Source organism: Crocodylus porosus, unplaced genomic scaffold (genome assembly GCF_001723895.1).
Source record: "Crocodylus porosus isolate Cpor-Errol unplaced genomic scaffold, CroPor_comp1, whole genome shotgun sequence".
NCBI classification, from domain to species: Eukaryota; Metazoa; Chordata; order Crocodylia; family Crocodylidae; genus Crocodylus; species Crocodylus porosus.
Window position 1 is genome coordinate 837,231 of NW_017728933.1, and position 17,837 is coordinate 855,067.

Here is a 17,837-nt window from a genome sequence, read left to right on the forward strand (position 1 = left end):
GACTAAGGGAGACTTTACTTTTTGCCCCCTTGACTTGGGGAAGTGCCCCAAGTGCCTGTACCGGGTCAAGTACCCGTCGGACTGTTAGGCCTGTGTTTCCCCGAGGACACAGGGCCGAGGCAGTCCCTTCTCGGGGTGGTGGCGGTACATTACCCCCAGACTAGCGAGTGTGCTCCGGGAGAGGGGTTGGCCAAGCATAAGGCGCCCCTAGGGAGGCATTCGGAGTCTGGGAGGTGGTCGGGCGCAGGGAGGTGGGCAGCTCAACGCAGGAATGCCCCCTACTGGCCCGCCACACGTGGTGGTAGCGGTGGGATACGAATACCCAGCTGTTTTACCTAGGTGAGATCCCTGCACCCGCCACGCTTGGTTGTTGTTAAACAAGTGTAAACTTATTTTTTTTTGCAAAAAGCTAAAATGTCAGTCAGACCACTTGAACACCCCACACTTAATGTTTCTGGTCTGCGAGCCTGCCTGCTGGACTTGCTTCACTCATTATGAATTCCTAGATGGGATTGGACAATTATCTAGTCTGGTACCTTGAGAACATGTTGGGAAAAATAAAAATTCCCTTATGTATTTGCTCAAGCAGCTGACACTGAATATGAGAGGGGGAATTAATTCCTTATTTCAAACAGTCCAGGCTCTGAAGGAGGAGACTTGTTTGCTCTGCTCTGACCTCAGTTTTTCATAACTGCTTATCAGCTCCTGAGTTTCATTGCTTTAGAGCCTTACTTAATCACTTGTTAAAGAATTACACAGTCACTTGTTGATCAAGTTTTACTGTGTAGTCTGTATAAACTTGAATAGCACAGTTAAGCTGCCTCTGACTTGTGATTTCCATGGCCTCTTACCCTCCAAGTGCAACAGTACCTCTAATTATCCTGGACAGATAGGCTGCTTTGGACTGTTTCAAAGACTTGAGTGTTTTTTTATGGGATCAGGTAAAAATAATAAGTCCCTGGTCACTACTGGAGTTTAGGAAAGATAGCATTGGTAGTCCTGCCTGGCATACTTTCTGCTGGCCAGCTGAATGCTTCCCGGTCCTTTGACAGAATAGATTTTCAGAATTTTTGTACTACTGATGCATAACAAGACTGGAACTGTCCTCTGATTGTGAAAGAACTTCTTTGACTGCGTTTTGGGCAAGGTCTGTTGATGTAAATGCCAAAAACAAGTGAGTAGATAGGATCGAGCAGTAGGATTGATGGGATGGAAGTAAGATGGGGAAAGATTTTTTGGTTTTGTTTTGTTTGGGTTTTTTTTTTTTTTTTTTTTTTTTTTTTTACAGAGTAGTCTGCCAAAACAGTGATGGAAGCCCCATTGGTCAGGATGCTTAAAAAAAGTTTGGGCAAAGCGTTGTTGTAGGATGAAATTTGCACTGGCCCTTGGGTGGATGGATGTCCTAGAATTAGTGCAGACCAAGATCTGTTTAGTCTGCCTGTCCAGTACTTGGGATAGGTAAAGAATTATGTGTATGGTTAATATATCAGAGGGGTCATGTAGATTTTTGTTTAAATTTCAAATATTACTTCTGTGTAGTTTCTCTTTTCGTTAGAAAGCTGTGATGTCAAGTAAACGACTTGCTGTCTACAAAACTTTGAACTACTATTACACTAAACTACTAGAGCTTTGTTAAACATGGCATGGAAACCTGGAATTTAAGTTGTGGTTTTGCAAATGCGAAAAATTAATCCACACACTCAGTTGAATACATTTTTGTTGATGTTTTGATGGAATGCATAAATATATCCAAAATGATGGAAAATACCTCTCTAGCCAATTCAGTGCAATGAACACTAGCTGACTTGCAGAATGAGTCACATGTAGGATTACTTCAGTGTGCTGCAAAGAAGGACATTGCTGCCTTGTGATACAGAGATGGGCCTGTGAAAGAACTGCTAATCCTGTTTTTCACAATATTTTTAAATTTCCTGAGCAATTTACAGAAGCAACAGGATGATGTGACTTAATTTTATGTTGCATGTGTCACACATTTCATAGACTGCCAGTAAAACTAAAAGGTCGGTTTTAAAGCCAAAGTTGTGCTTATTAAGTGAAAACACTGAGGGAGAGAGATGAAGTCTGTTAATTGCTGGTCATGCTAGAATTAAAGCTGTGACTCTGCTTTAACACTCAGGGCTGAGTAGGAAGCTTATAGTAGGTTTCTCCTTTGGGGCAATCCCATTGAATAGTAGTAAATACAAGTACCAGGAAGAATTTCTTGAAAACATTAGAATTGTAGCAGTGATAAGCGGATTACTCTTACAGACACTCTAGAGCACATCTGTCATTCAGGTGTTTCTCAGATAGATGAAAAAATCTAACCTATGCAAAGAACAGGTACCTTTTATCATTCAGACTTCAATCAGGGGTCAAGGCAGTCAGTGACGCCCCTCCTGTGAAGAACTCTTTGTACCTGGCATTTTGGAGAGAACAAAGGCCTCTCTTGTTTCTCCTGGACAGAAGTTGGATCTTGAGCAGGAAAAAGGAAGGGGCAAAGTTTACAGATCTTTAAAATGATGATGTAACCTACTCCTAGTGTTTCATAAAAGCTGTTATATTTAGAACAACTTAACTGTAGTTCTGTATCTCATTTGACTTCCAGGTGCTGGACTGGCTCAGTCTCAGGGCAAGTATGTTGTTTAGGGCCTGCATAATATAAAGTAATAATTCATAGTAGCATAGACCATGCTTCTTCTTGAGATTCAGACTATGGCCTTATCAGCAGTTGGGGTGGTTAAGAACATAGCCAAATAATTTCATTAAAACTGTTCTCAGCTCTTCAGAAGTTGAGTAGAATATAATGTTTATTCCTTTCAGAGCATGAGCAACAGTGACTTGAAGTGTGTGCTCTGCGGTAAGATTTTATTATTTTAAAACCCTGCTAAGTGCATTAGCATTTTATGACCAAAAGAAAATCTCTGAAATACCAGTCAGAGTTTAGCCTCAAGAAAAAAAGTCTTCGTGTTTTCCTAAAGCAGCTTACTTGTCAGTGAGAGTTGGAATGGATTTTGCATACAGCTCTGTGCTGCCTGTCATTCAGGTAAGGGAAGTTCAGGTAAGGGAAGGAGACAGGGTTTTTCTCTTAGTCTTTTCCCTGTGAAAGTCTGTTGAGCAAAACAGATTGTGAACTCACATTGCCTTGTGTCTCTTAATTGTCCAAGCTGTATTTTCCCCAGCTAGGTATGGTCTTGTGTGGCATTGATGCATATTGGTTTCACTTGGGCAGATGTATTTGTTCTGTTTGGTTTGGTTAATTGAATAATCTCTGTTCTGAGGTGGGGGAGGGGAAGACCTTACTGTAAAGATTTTAACAATGGAATGGCAAGGGGGATTCAGGATCTGAGCATCACAAACGGAGCGTGCAGCTTTCCTGCATTTAACCTTAAGAAATATCTTCTCTGACTAAGTGACACTCACATGGCAGAGAGCCTGCACGCACTCCAAGTACCACTTAAACCCTGTTTCAGGAACTGAAGTGGTGCAGAAGCGGTAAGCTGCCAGGCTGTACCAAGGTACATTTCACCCTGCACTCATGCATAGGTTGTTAAATGTTACTTTTACGTGTTGCGAGGCAAATGCATTGAAAAAATGAAGTCCTTAACAGTTGAGTCAACATCTAGCAGCTGGTGATTTTAATTTGACTAAAGCTGTAAAGTGATTTGGAGGTGGTGGGCTTTATATAAATACCAGCTTGGTTAAGCTCTGTTTATGTGCTGGTCTGACCTCTGAGTTCCCTCCGCTGCCTGTTCAGGAGGGCCAGACTTGGTGCTTCTTGTAGACCTGGCCCTGGATAGTGACAGAACAAGCTGGAGGAGTTGTGAAGAATGGCGTCTGCCCCATCCATCTCTGAAAATCTTATGGCCTAAATTTGACTCCCTGCCCTGTTATCTTTTTCCCCTCTGTTATGATACCCTAAAGCACAATGGCTTCATAATTAGAGCATCCTTCTCCATATATATATTTTGTCTTGTTTTCAGCACCAAATTTTTGAAGTGTACCTTGGGACTGGAGTGTTCACAAGTGATTACAGTACCCTGCATTTGCGTGTGTGAGATAAGTCTTCAACATACCAATGCTAACAATTCCTGTTCATTTCTCCTTTCCCCACAGAACTATTTTCCTAGTACTGCTGTTTTCTCAGTATGCCAGGAATGTCAAATTTCCTTTACCGATTTACAAATCCAAAAAAGGATGGACAGCTTACAGGCTGCAGCTCTTCAAAATGTTTCCTGTAAGTCATTGCATATGTTTGTTCACTTAACAATAAGATAACAGGTTGCTGGGGAAATGAAATCTGAGGAAGGCCTTTTTTGTTTTTGTTTTTTAAACTTACAACAGTTTTGATTTTCTTTTGTATAAGCCATTCAGCAGATCTCACTTGCACATAAGATGAAATTATAGGCACTCTTTTAACACATCTATCTAAAGAATGTGGACACAACCCTTTTAGCTCTGCGTAATCTATCTTGGATTTTATAACTAGATTGGTGTCTGGAGTAGACATGTACAGCCAGGTGGCTGTCTTGCATGGATGCTATTACAGGTCCTCACCACGAGGTGGCAGGGGAGCCAGTAATTGCTTATTTGCAATTAGTAAAAAGCTGCCCCAGGATGAAATCACCTAACACGGCAGTCACGTGACTGGTAGCTTGTTGTCTAGTTACTCTTTGTTTTCTGAGGAGCAACCTTTCTCTGGAGTAGAAAGTCTTATACTGGTTCTGGCTGTACATTGTCTGTCTACTCCACTTGTACTCCGGAGTAAAGAGGTTGTGCGAATCCACCCTCACTCTGTCATTTAGAAGAAAAAATGTCAGTGAACTCTAGCAACATAGTTCCCAATCCTGCACCTGGTTTCATGTGGGCAGACCCCTTCCCCTATGCATAGCCAGTTATAGAGCCATGACTGTGGAGTGTGTGCCTCATAGCTTAATTTAATTCCTCTAAGCAGGTGGTGGTTTTTTGTAAGAGCCCATTTGACTTTTCCTTGATGAAAGGATTCCCTTTTTTTCTGTTAACCTAAAAACTAGTTCAGTAGTCCCATAAGTGCTTATTTGGCCACATTCCTATTTTTACGGAGGAGAGAAAATCTACTTTGCATGAACAAAAGCTTAGTTTTATTAAAGGAAAAACTACCTAACTACCCAGTTTTAGCATTTATCTCGTCAACCTTGAAATGCATATAATACGTAGGTAATAGATACCCTGTGCTCAACATTTCTTTGTTGATGATTGGTAACTAGCTTGTGTACCTGAGAAGGATTTCTTTTTTCCTTCTACTACAGATTATTCTAGCTATCCTGGTGTCATGGTTGCTTTGCTTCATCTTTACTGTGACTGACGTCTTTCCCCCCGACAGCGCAAAGTATGGCTTCTATGCTCGCACAGATGCAAGACGAGGAGTGCTGTTAGTGGCACCGTGGTTTAAGGTCCCTTATCCTTGTAAGTGTGTTTCATATACATTTGCCTGGGCTTGGAACAGACTTGTCGAAATGAGGAGTTTTAAATGTTGCTGTAGAGCCCCACCTTGGATAAAAACAAAGTAGGTCTCAGCAGCTCTCTGGAATGAGACTCTCGCAGCACTTACACGCATGCGAGGAGCCTGCTCTGACACTAGAAATCCAGTGCATCAGAGCAGACTCAATTAATTGAGTCTCCTGGAGCACGTAAATTGATGTGCTGTAACAGCCTCGTGTGTAGCACATCAGTGATTCAGTGCATCTCTGTGCTGAGCAAATGGCAGCAGTGCGCTTTGAACTAAAACACTTTCGACGTGCTTTAGTTCAGAGCACACCACCACCATTTTCTCAACACAGAGGTACACTGTGTCACTGATGCACGTGATGTGCGGGCACTTTTAATTAGTGCAGCTCGCTAATTAGAAGTGCCTGGCGCTGCATTGGAAGCACATGTAAACATGTCCTCTGCCCACAATTTAATTTGTGGGAATGGGAGTGGAGGATGCCCAGAACCTTGTAAAATAGACATACATATCTACAAGTTTTAATAACTGCCATCCATTTTTGCTAACAAAGGGACTCACATACTAGTAGGTATGGCAAAAAAACCTGCTGGGATGATAGCATAGGATTGGTTTCATTCTCCTTGCTGTTACTGCAGTGTGTTGGCCAGCAGCCTCGCACTTGAATATACACTATTGCTAATGCATGATACTGTTGATATGACAAGTATATGCAGCTTCTGTAAAAGCGGCCTAAATAGCTGCTTTTTATGTTACTTACACAAATCGGGAGTAGGCACAGGGTTCAAACAGAGTGCCTTGTTTTCTCATACATTTTGAATTGTGCAAGCAATTTCCAAACTTCAGAAGTTAACGATGGGCAAGAAAAATAGCAGCTTCTTGACTTACAAGAAGTGCCAGTGGCTCATTGATTTCTACTGCCATCTGGGTTACAGAGCAAATCTGAGAACTATTTCTCCTTTTATTTTTGAAAGAAAAGCATGGCCTGTAAAATGTTAAAATGAGGCGAATTAATATTTTTTGCAAGTGAGGAAGAGAGTAGAGGCTTTCTTTCTTGAATAGTACTCGGGTTATTTTTAAGGTCTAACCTTGTTCACTCATTAATGTCTGCCTGACTTACTGCTTTCAAGGGAAGAGAGGGTCTCACTTTTCCAAGAGATGAAAGCGTCAAGGCATGTACCATGTAAACAATACCAACACTTTCCTTTTGGCTTAAAATGGGTTTTCATTTACTTGTGTAAAGGTTTGGGAAAAGGGAAGTGTTGGCTTTGGGGAATCACAGCTGCCAGCTTTTGTGTTTTATAGAATGTTAACCCTTCAAGGTAGAGATCAAATGTTCAAACAAATCATTTTGATGTGGATGAGGCCTCACTAATCTGACTTTCAAGCTGCAGCTGAAATACTGGATTTCTCATGATTGTAAGCAGTCCATTCTTTAAAAATATGCCAGACCATTTTGTTAAAGCTGTTAGGCTTGCCAAAAAGCTGTAGCGGTTAATAAGCAAGATTTTTGACCCCTTCTATCTAGTTGAGCTAGCTATCCTTTAATAAAGGGTCTTCACAGTTGCACAGTTTAAAATGCAGCCAGCCATCGACTTCACTTTTTGATGCTGAAATTGTTTTGAACGGAACGCAAGATTTTTGCTTTCCTTGTTTTCACAGTTCAGTGGGGATTGCCAACAATTTCAGCTGCAGGAGTAATAGGGATGCTTAGCGCAGTTGTTGCTAGCATTATTGAATCAATTGGAGATTACTACGCCTGTGCGAGGCTGTCTTGTGCTCCTCCTCCACCTATTCATGCAATAAATAGGTAAGTTTCTTGGAAAAGAGGAAACAGCAGTGCTTTCTATGCTGCCATAAGGGCTTTTCATTCTTGACAAAACCAGTACAAATGTTGGTATCAGAGTGAGTCTAGAACCTTCTGATCCGAAAGCTAAGATTTTGCTGTAGTTGATCTGTTGCAGTGGAAAAACTTAAATGTTTTAAATCTCAGTTCTACTCCTGCTGAAGTCAGTAAAGTTAGATTTGCAGGCACTTGAAATTCCTAAAGTTTTGGGATTTCTCTCTCTTTTAGTCGTATTGAATTATTCCAACTTTCTAAATTCACTTTCTGGAATACAAAGTCTAGAATCCAAGTCTGCAAAGTGTTGAACTGAGGTGACAAATAAAATGTTAGGAGTAGAGAATAATCCTGAACTCCAACATCTCTACTGCAGTATGTTTTTCTGAGTGATTTCAGGTCCATAAATGTCTGTGAGGGGATAAAGAGAGCCTGTTACAGTGGTTCACTCATTCTAGTTTTAGAAAGTTCTGTGGATCAGCTCTTTTGGGCAGAGACACAACATATAATCACTTCATGAATCTTGATGGGTGAATGTTTTTAATCTGCTTTTTAATGTTTTCCCTTTCGTGGATTACAGAGGGATTTTCATTGAGGGTCTTTCCTGTGTTCTGGATGGAGTATTTGGCACTGGAAATGGATCCACCTCTTCTAGCCCCAACATTGGAGTTCTGGGCATCACTAAGGTATATGTTCTATTCTTTATATGACTGGACAGTTGTTCCTGGGTATCATTTAGTCCTGTGGCGTTAGCCTCATTCAATTTGCATGGTTCATGGTATAATTCTGTACAGAGAAATAATGTGATCTATATTGTTCTGCATATGGTAGTCTGAACTTCCTTGATTTGTCTCCACTGCCAGCCACTACCTTTAGAAAGGTGCCTTGCAGAAAAGGATCCTAAAAGCTTTCCTTTATATTTCTTTAAAAAAAATGTTAAACAAATTTCAGGAGAGTGACTGGAAAGAAACTGCAAGCAAAGTTCTTTTTACCCTTCTCAAAGACTGGACAGACTAGACAAATGTCAGGGCTCTACAGTAGATAAGAATCGATGTCCTTTTGTGTCTCTGTTCTCTGAAAGAAGCAATAACAATGACCTGAATATTTTTAACCCTTCCTTTTGATACCCACGTTAATACAATTCAGAGGCTAACGCCTTGTCTAGCCTTTGTTGATTTTTCAGCCTTGAGTGTAGTAATGCTCACTAAACACCAGCAGTGTCCGTACCTGGTACTGTTGTAGCATATGCATACCAGAGGTGTGCACTGGTCTACTTCAGTCAAAGAAGCTACGGTATATGTAAAAACTCGATTAAGATGAGAATAAAGGTGACCTTCCAACAGCTGCTTGTTCTTAACTGCTTACAGGTTTGTATTGTGCTAGGCATCCTTTGGCTCTGAGTTCTGGATTATAGATTCCTGTTCAGGAGCTGAGTTAAATAATGTGTGCAACTTGGCCTTTTGGCTAGGATCAGGTATGACTGGGGGCTTCCAAACCCCAAGGCCTCTGCACTTGGGACTTGCATGTGGGATGCCCACCTGGACAGAGTGGCTGAACTCACAGGCCTGTGGGTATGGGTGATAGAGTAGTGGCCTGGTTAATGTTATGTGGTCCATGGATGTTTATAGATGCAGTTATTTGATTTGGATATTGGAAATCTTTAAAATAAGGAGAACTTTGAGCACATGAGTAGGCCTTTTTGTATATTGAGACTGTTGGTATGCTGAGTTAGGCAGCAGCTGAAGTCCCTTATTGATTTGGAAAGGACCTTAGAGCACCCCTTAAGATTTGCTTGTATTCCGTATTTTTAAACATGTTGATTTAATCAAATCAATGTAAGTTATGCCATGACTATAGATGCTTTTTGTTAAATATTTTGCAGAAAAGATGAACACAGAATAAACTGGGTTTGTGATTACCAAGGTCAGAAACTATGCACTCCACTTACTGTCATGAAGCTTTTAAAATTAAATTCAGTATCTAGTTTTAAGGCAAGAGAGCAAGAGGAAGGTTTTATTTTTGGGCACATCTGTTGAATTTTCTGGATTTTCTTCAGCCATTTTTCTTACAAGTATACACAGATGACAGTATAAACGCTAACAATACCATCTAGTGATTCTCTGTCTTCCTTCTGATTGGGCATTTCCTACAGAAACGCTAATTATGAAAAGCATTAAATATGAAAATACAAATGAATATGACAGGTCAAAATAATTTTGTTTATTTTCATTAGAAGTCTGTATCCTAAAGTCAGGGTGCAAATGAGCACAGTTGGTAAGACCGTTACGTTTTAAGAGGTTAATGGTTCTGTTAATGTGACCAACTGTGTTTTTAAAACTGGGAAGGCCAAGATGCTTGTAATAGCAGTGCAAGCTATATATTAACAGGGGAAAATTCCAAGTGAAAGAAGCAGGTCATAAAATTTAAGAGCTCTGAAACTGAGAGATTTTATTTCCGTGATGACTCCCAGTTCCCACAGGGTATAGGTTTAGGGACTTTGTGCGTTTCTCTGGGGAGTACAGAGTCTTCCTCAGCAAACTGTCTCAGCCAAAATAGCAAGTGCAGTGCATGGTGATGCCATAAAAGAGGACAGGCATTCAGTAGGCTCTGTTGGAAGATGAGCTCAAGAGAGAATAGAAAATACCATTTCAGGCTTTCCTGGTTGGAAAAAGCTGGACTGCATGTGTATTTCCTTTGCAGAACTCTACCTTTCCCTTTGTTTTCCATAGGTTGGAAGCCGCCGAGTTATTCAGTATGGTGCAGCCTTCATGCTCCTACTTGGAATGGTTGGGAAGTTCAGTGCACTGTTTGCATCCCTGCCTGACCCAGTGCTTGGTGCCCTCTTCTGCACTCTTTTTGGTAGGTAGTACAGTTCTTAGCTGCTCTTCATTCATCTGACTGTTTTTCCAGCCTGCGGCTTTGGGGGTGTGTATGTCTTCATATTAACTGACCGTAAACAAACAGGTAGGACTTCTGCAAGCTAAGACTTTGGTTTTCTGTTTTTGTTTTTTTCAATTTAGGAATGATTACAGCTGTGGGGCTGTCCAACCTCCAGTTCATAGACTTAAATTCTTCCCGTAACCTCTTTGTACTTGGATTTTCCATCTTCTTTGGACTTGTCCTTCCAAGTTACCTCAAACAAAATCCACTGGTTACAGGTATGAACTTCTATTCTTTCATGTGCAATGCATCTTTTCTTTGCACTGTACATAAAATTCTCTTCCACCATGATTTATAGGCTAAAACAAGAGCAAGGGAAAACTGTAATAAATAAGAAACTAAGAGCCATCGTAAAAGCAGAAGGTGGATGAACAGTAAGTGAGGGGATGAAACTCGTGCTGATTGTTCCCGAGGGGTAAAGGTGAGGATTTCTGTGTTTGAGATTGGACAGACAGACCACTGCTAGTTGGGCAGGGCGAATAATGCATTAGATAAAAAAGTTAAATCTTAAAATGTGGGAGTTAGTGTTAAGCTCTGAGAGCCCTGTGGTGCTGTTTTCTCTTGCCACTGCAGTTGGTGAAAGAAACAATCTCTTGAATTACAGACATTTTATTGGACAAGTGATTTGTTTGTTGAAACCCATGGAGAAGCTGCTTTAATTTCTGCCACCAATGGGATTAATTTCAGTGTGTTATAAAGACATGGAAACAGCAACTCAGATATGCTGTTGCAAACTAACTTTTTAACTGTGCTGCTGCAAAACCATATTCAGGGACTAATTTAGCCAGTCATTTGAGAGTTGGTTTTAAGGAAGGTTATTTAAATAAATAAAATAACAAATTAAAAACCATAGTACAGTAACCCTTAGTGAATTAACCTTATACACTACTTGCCATTTCAGGAATGGAAAGTTAAAAAATAAAGCTGTTTTAGTCATCATGTTAAATTATGAAAATAATCTCTTATTTGTCATTTTGACATTTTCCATAGAACCTTTCCTCTTATGTTAATAAAGGTCTCTCTAATATAGATAACGGTACTTTATTTCTTCCTTATAATCTATCCGGAATGAATTCTGTAAGGCTGAGCATTCCATCAGATTTAAATCTAAAAGGGCAGACTGTAAAATGAGTATGTAAAGCGCACACACTGGGCTCGGTTGTGGAGAGGTTTCTCTAAACTGTTTTCATTTGGGTTGGAAGGGGCGTATGGTGAGGTCACTAAAGTTGTTGGTGGAGATAGGGGCACAAGAGCGGGTGTGCAGATAATGAAAATTTGCCTTTGGATCTAATTCTCTTCTCTTCTCTCTCTCTCTCTCCCTTCCCTTTTTTTTTTTTCCTGCTCCCCCCTCCCCACCCCAGGAATAGCAGGCATTGACCAAGTGTTAAATGTTCTTCTGACTACAGCCATGTTTGTTGGAGGTTGTGTGGCCTTTATTTTGGATAATACCATTCCAGGTCAGCTGGTCAAGTAGTAATAATACTGTAATAATAACTCTTTGACCTCTCAATCTGAATGAGTTGTTTTACTGTTAACTGGGATGTCCATCCCTGAACATGGTTCAGGGATAGGGACTTGGAACTGTGTACAGGACAAGACCAACAATGATTGACTGGGGGAAGTCCCTAAATATCTGTATCTCAGTTATAACCCCACTAGCAGATCTTTGAGTTTACATATTTCATTTTGTGCAAAGATGCATTAATGATTAAAAATAACACTAGGAAAGAACAGATCGATTTAAGTCATTTCCTTTGTAGGCAATCATATAAGCCTGATCTTCTTTGCGTTCAAGTCGGTTGTAAAGCTCCTATTGATCAAGTCCCATATTACAGGGGCTTTTCCTTGGTAACAGCAATTCCCTTCTTCCCTTTGTGGATGCTGTATGCTTTTCTAGGCTGATTGCTTATGGAACCAAATGCCTTGGAAATAAATGTTTTCTGTATCTATATATTTTTCAACTCAGGAAGTCCAGAGGAGAGAGGAATCCGGAAGTGGAAGAAAGGAGTGGGTAAAGGAAGCAAGTCCCTGGATGGCATGGAAACTTACGATTTGCCCTTTGGCATGAACTTTATCAAAAAGTACAGATGCTTCAGCTTCTTGCCCGTCAGCCCTACCTTCATGGGTTACACATGGAAAGGCTTCAGGAAAAGCAGTAACTGCAGGAGTTCAGACGAAGATTCTGCAGCTACCGTATAGCCTTAGTTGAAATGATATTATCTAGTTGTAGTAAGAGGTGTATTTGCAGTTTCTTGCTGATTAAGAAGCATTAAAATATATGTTTTGTATATCTGCATTTAAATTCTGGAACCAGAGCTGAGACGGATTTAAAAAAAAAAAAAAAAAGCTTTCCTGTTGTGGATGGTGATAGCTAGATACAGTGTCTCTGGGTGAAATGTCTAAAAGCTTTTTACTTTCTGTTTTAAAAGAGATTCGGGTTCCTAAGTGTCTGTGTCTTTTCTGAACATTGAACTTGGGTTCCTGAGTCATTGAGGTGCTTTTGAAAAAGTGTAATGATTGCTTTATTATGGTTTTATTTAAATCCATTGATGCTGGCATTTTTGGCGCATTCATTGCTGGCAATGTTAGTTACGCCAGAACATTTTTGAATCCTCATGTGAAAAGAGTAAATTTAAATTCATTCATAATCACAGATGTCAAGATCAGATATGTTGTATTTTTTTTCCAGCTCTAGCTCATACATTCCATATTTTGCTCCACAGATACCTGTGGATTGGACTTGATATTATTCTGGCAACCGACTGGAATACCTTTCCAGTTACAGATAGTGCAGTACAGATAGAGATTTCCAGTAGTAAAATAACTATTTCCTTACTCAATTACCCTAAATGAAAGCACTGGCTTATCTATAGAAGTGACTACTTGACAAGAACCACTTGTATCCTGAGCGTGTGGGGCTTTATTTTTTTTTTTTAATGTTTCCTTCTTTCTGACTGGCAACTAATGACCTGACTAGTGCCTGAGTACAAGCTCTCTCTCAAAGGAAATGCCAGCTTCATTCTTACATGTCTGTGAAAGGGGATGACTTCTAGGACTGACACTTTGCTAGCAGAACAAGGCACATAGCTGTGTTGATCACAGATGCCTACCAAATGAAATGGTGAATTTGTCTAAGCATTTCATGTTTGTTCTCACATGTGAGCCTTTACCTATAGAATCAGGAGGTGGGATACTGTCAGCATTTGCTTATTCTGACCCAAACTAAATTATTTTTATCCCACTCTAACTATAAAGGGGTCTATGTTTATGTATCCTGTTGTCTTGCTATGGGGACCCTTGATTTTTATAGCCAGTCTTTCTAATGGCAGAGACGCTACATCAGACATCATCATCCACTGGATGGTTTAACGGGTACTGGGCCAGACAAAGGCACCATTCAGATTTTTTTCCTGAAATAGTCTCAGCTCTGCTGTTATGTGGATGGTTAATGCTCATCATGCATCCATGCTTACAAGGTTTTATTCATGTTTAATGTTCTTACTATTGCAAGTTAGTTTTAGACATCAGTGTTTCAGTGTGGCCCCAAAAAGCATTTTTAAGCTGTGGAGATCATCAGGGAGGCATAGTGTAATGTACTCTAAAGGCCAGTATGCTCTACAGTGCTTGCGTTTTGTATCTGGATAAAAATAATGGTAGATACTGTAATTCACTAATATTTATCAAAGCTGACTACTGGACAAGCGCACAGGAACTCTGTTGTTTCCTGAGTCTACTTCTAGGTAAAACTTGTTGTTGGTTATTGAAGCATGGAAGGGTTTGCGGGTGGGGGAGGGGAAAAAAGGAACTTTATGGATCAGTATTGCTTAGTGCAGAATGGGAATGTTTCCATTGATATAATTTTCAGCATGTCACAGCTGTTTCTGTAACATCTCTTACACAGCTGTTTCCATATCAGAACATGTTTGTGCCTGCTTCGAGGAACTTTCAGTAGTTTGCAGCCTGGGTGTCAGTAGGACTTTCTTGAAAGCCTGTGAGAAGAATCACTGCATAATAGACGAGGTGATATCTGTTACAGGGCAGACTATTCGTATGTTTTATATTTTGCTTTTTGAGCAATGAGACATTAGGAAATTTCCCCTTCCCCCAAGGAACACTGTTTGCTGAGAGCTCTGAACAGCAACACTAAGCTTCTAAACTTTCCACCTCTTTATTTTATATGCAACCAAAGATGGGGCAGGTGGAGGGATTAAAAAATAATCACCTCTTTAGATTGGTTCTGATCATGTCAAATGCCAAAGTTGGTTATCTTTTAAATGCAAGAGGAGGAAGGTAATATCGAGAGTGACACCACTAGTTTAAAAACACACATCTAGAGGCTCAGAATCTGAAAGAACAATTTACACAGGGGCCACGACAGTAAAACTTGTGGTTGAGGGCAGCTGATCATTTTGCAGTAGTGTCATGGTAGCATTCATGGATGGTGTGGTAGCAGACAGCATCGAAAAAGCCAGACGTTGGCAAGAACTAGCATTTTTTTAGGAGATACTTTTTTTTGAATGAAGCAACCTCTGTAAACTCTAAATCAGTTGCCTTTTCTTTAATATGCTCTAAAGGATGATCACATTGTATGTTTTTAAGATCATGTACTACTTCAATTAAACCACAGCTCAAACATTATGATTCTGAAAACTTGTCTTTTTTCAATGCAGAATGTTCTTTCACTTCCTTCCATGATGGAAGAAGTTATCTCGGACTAGGAAACACCAGAAATATTTTGTGTGTGATAGAAAATTATGATTTGATTTAATTATTTGCCTTGCTTTCTGGTTCTACCACACTGATTCTGGTGACTAACAGAAGTTTGGTAAAATGTATATTGGAAGATTACTGTGTTGAGCCAGCATGCCTTGGCTTGCTAGCCATTGAACATGGCAACCCTAAAACAAGCATTTAATATAGCCAAATCGGGCATTTTGTAACCATAACCCTTTAATATTAAACATTTGTGAAGGTGACTCCTTGAAATCTTTCTTTAAGGAAGTTAATTGGGTAGAGATGAGCCTTAATGTTTGCAAGGACAATGAAAGGAGATCAGATGAAACCTCACTTATGGCCAAGGTGTATAACAATCTTCCCTAGCAGACAAGTGACACACAGATAATGTTTGGGCTGTGACTGCGGAACCGAAAAGAATATGTATGTCTTTTTTTAATCTTTGCAGGTAAAAATAGGTTAGAGCTCATGTGCACAGTTTTGCCTTGCAAAGGGAAATTCCCCTTTCTTCAAGTTTTTTGCTGTTCCTGAGAACAAGTTAGAGCTGCCAATCAAAGAATATGAAGTGCAGCTCTTTCCTTTTCTTCATAAGGGAGGTGTTCAGAGTGCCCTCAGGTTGTTTTGGGGTCTTTTTGTTTGTTTGTTTTGGTTTTTTGGGGGGGGGGGGGTTAATACCGTTATGGTAGAGGAGTCCTCCCACTCACCCTTCAGATCTGAATTATAGTCAGAGTGGCATCTGCAAATTGTATTGATGCCATTTCAGTGAGAGAGACAGTTTACAATGTAAGATGCTGTGGTATCAGCTGCTCAGAGGTAGATGTATTGCAGACTTTGACTCTGCAGTTCTGAAAAGTTGAATACTTAATGTTTCTTGTTTATGTATGTGCTAGGTGTGTAAGCCGGGAGGAGAGGGGGATAGAAATACGGCTGTTAATGCAATACTGTGTCTTTGCTGTGTTTGTCATTGCCTGGATTTTGAACTGCTAAATTAAACAGTACCTTGTAAAGAAGATGATGCTGAATAGATGGGCTAGAAGGAAATATCTTTGAACCAAATTTAAGTATAGAAAGGCAAATATTCATGGCAAAAAGATCATTTTGTCATATCAAAGGTGGTATAAATCTCTTGAGAGCAAACTTGGGATTTTTGTAGCCAATATCCTATTGTAGTATTCTTTGGTTAAATTAAGAACTCCTGCTAACCTATTTAAGTGGATTTTCTGAATAGCACACTTTAAAAATATGCCTTTAACTTTTAATAGCATATTTATCTGTGGTTGTCTAATGGCATTAGGATGTGCTTGATGGACTAGCCAGATCAGTAACCTATTGCAGAAAGCATGGTTTGTTTGTTTGTTTGTTTTCCATTTAAACCCAGGAGTTACTTTATACTTTCAATACTGACTTTCAATATGACAACTTGGTTCATACATGAATATTGCAGTATTTTATTTCCATATATTAAAAATAACATTTCCACTCAGGATAGTTATCACATTTCCTGGGAGGGAGTGGTATGATAGTCATGACAATGTCATGTGATGATAGAATTTCTTCATTGACGAATCTATAGTAGTTGTGTATACTTTGTTTACCCACATTTATGTTATTACTGAAAACTAAAGAGCTTCTTATGGTTCACCTCCCTACTGAAATACTAGTACTCACAGAGTTGATTAAACTCCTTCAAAATTAAATCCTCAGTACTCCTTAATACCACAAAAGACATCATTTAAGAAAGACCAATCAACTGTAGTAATGCCTCCATACCAAAACTATTAAAATGTTCTTGGTTAGTACCATGTGTGGTATAACCAGCACTATGAACACATACAGTTAAAACAGCTGCCTTCTGATGATTTAAGTTACATGTTGAATATTGTACACACAATTCAAAAATAGCTTGTGCTAGCATAATTTATACGAATGCACGGCAGACCAGCACAACCTGACGTCTTTTTTTTTTTAGTGGCCTTCTTAAACCAAACGTTTTTGTGTTTCATGCGGGGGGGTGGGAGGGAAATGGGATTGCTAAAAAGGGTTACTGTTTACAGAAGATGAATGAGTGATTGGTTTCCCTCTTGTTCCACAGACCATAGTACTTCTCTGTAAGGATTATTATCTTTCGTAGACATGGGATAGTATATGTTCCATGCTTTCACATTTATCTAGCTGTAAAGTAGGTCATTACAGTATTGGAAAGAGGCCACAGGTTTGCCAGTATTGAGCTTCTGCCCATGAGTCCATACAGCTTAGTGCTGGGCTGCTTTCAGTATTGGGGATACATATTCAGCAACATCCAAAACATTCCTGTCCAGTTATAATTTTCTTGTGACTGTGCATTGTCATCTGTACATATTACTATCAGAGACGTATTTAGAATTTGCCTTGTGTATTATCTGGCATTTATTACAACATCTTTCCAGGTAAGCCATCTTACTGCCAGTCCAAAATATTGTACTTTTGTCTGTTTATAACAACCTTTGGCGTAACAAACTATTGACTGTTCTTAGACAGTGGGGATAAATATTTTTTTCATGAGTTTTTTGTGACTGACTTGGGCTGTAAACCTTTTATTCTTTTGTTACATAACAAATGGGGGTTTTTGTTGTTCTTGTTTTGAGATGTGTAATTCTTTTATGGAGTTTTTAAAAAAAATAAATCATATTTTGTTTTTTCTAACATGGCTTCTTTAAACGTTTAAATATTTAAAAATATGTAATATTTGGACCAGATGTTGTGAATAATAGTAGATAAAGCTATTTTATTCTGTATTTTTAAAGCTGTTCAGTATAAATAAACATGGGCATAGCTGCAACCTAGTAGTTTGGGTGTAGTGTT

At 39.5% G+C, this 17,837-nt stretch overlaps 1 protein-coding gene across 4 annotated transcripts in view; it reads left to right on the forward strand.

Moving 5' to 3' along the window:
• SLC23A2 (solute carrier family 23 member 2) overlaps positions 1–14,900 on the forward strand; it is a 66,842-nt gene extending 51,942 nt beyond the window's left edge. For all 4 annotated transcript variants that reach the window (XM_019545950.1, XM_019545949.1, XM_019545951.1 and 1 more), the window contains 8 exons: positions 4,114–4,234; positions 5,286–5,442; positions 7,145–7,292; positions 7,903–8,008; positions 10,052–10,181; positions 10,343–10,480; positions 11,624–11,719; positions 12,229–14,900. In XM_019545950.1, the coding sequence (XP_019401495.1) occupies positions 4,114–4,234; positions 5,286–5,442; positions 7,145–7,292; positions 7,903–8,008; positions 10,052–10,181; positions 10,343–10,480; positions 11,624–11,719; positions 12,229–12,461 (1,129 nt within the window). In that variant the 3' untranslated portion in view covers positions 12,462–14,900. The remainder of the gene's footprint in view (positions 1–4,113; positions 4,235–5,285; positions 5,443–7,144; positions 7,293–7,902; positions 8,009–10,051; positions 10,182–10,342; positions 10,481–11,623; positions 11,720–12,228) is intronic.
• The last annotated feature ends 2,937 nt before the right edge of the window (positions 14,901–17,837 follow it).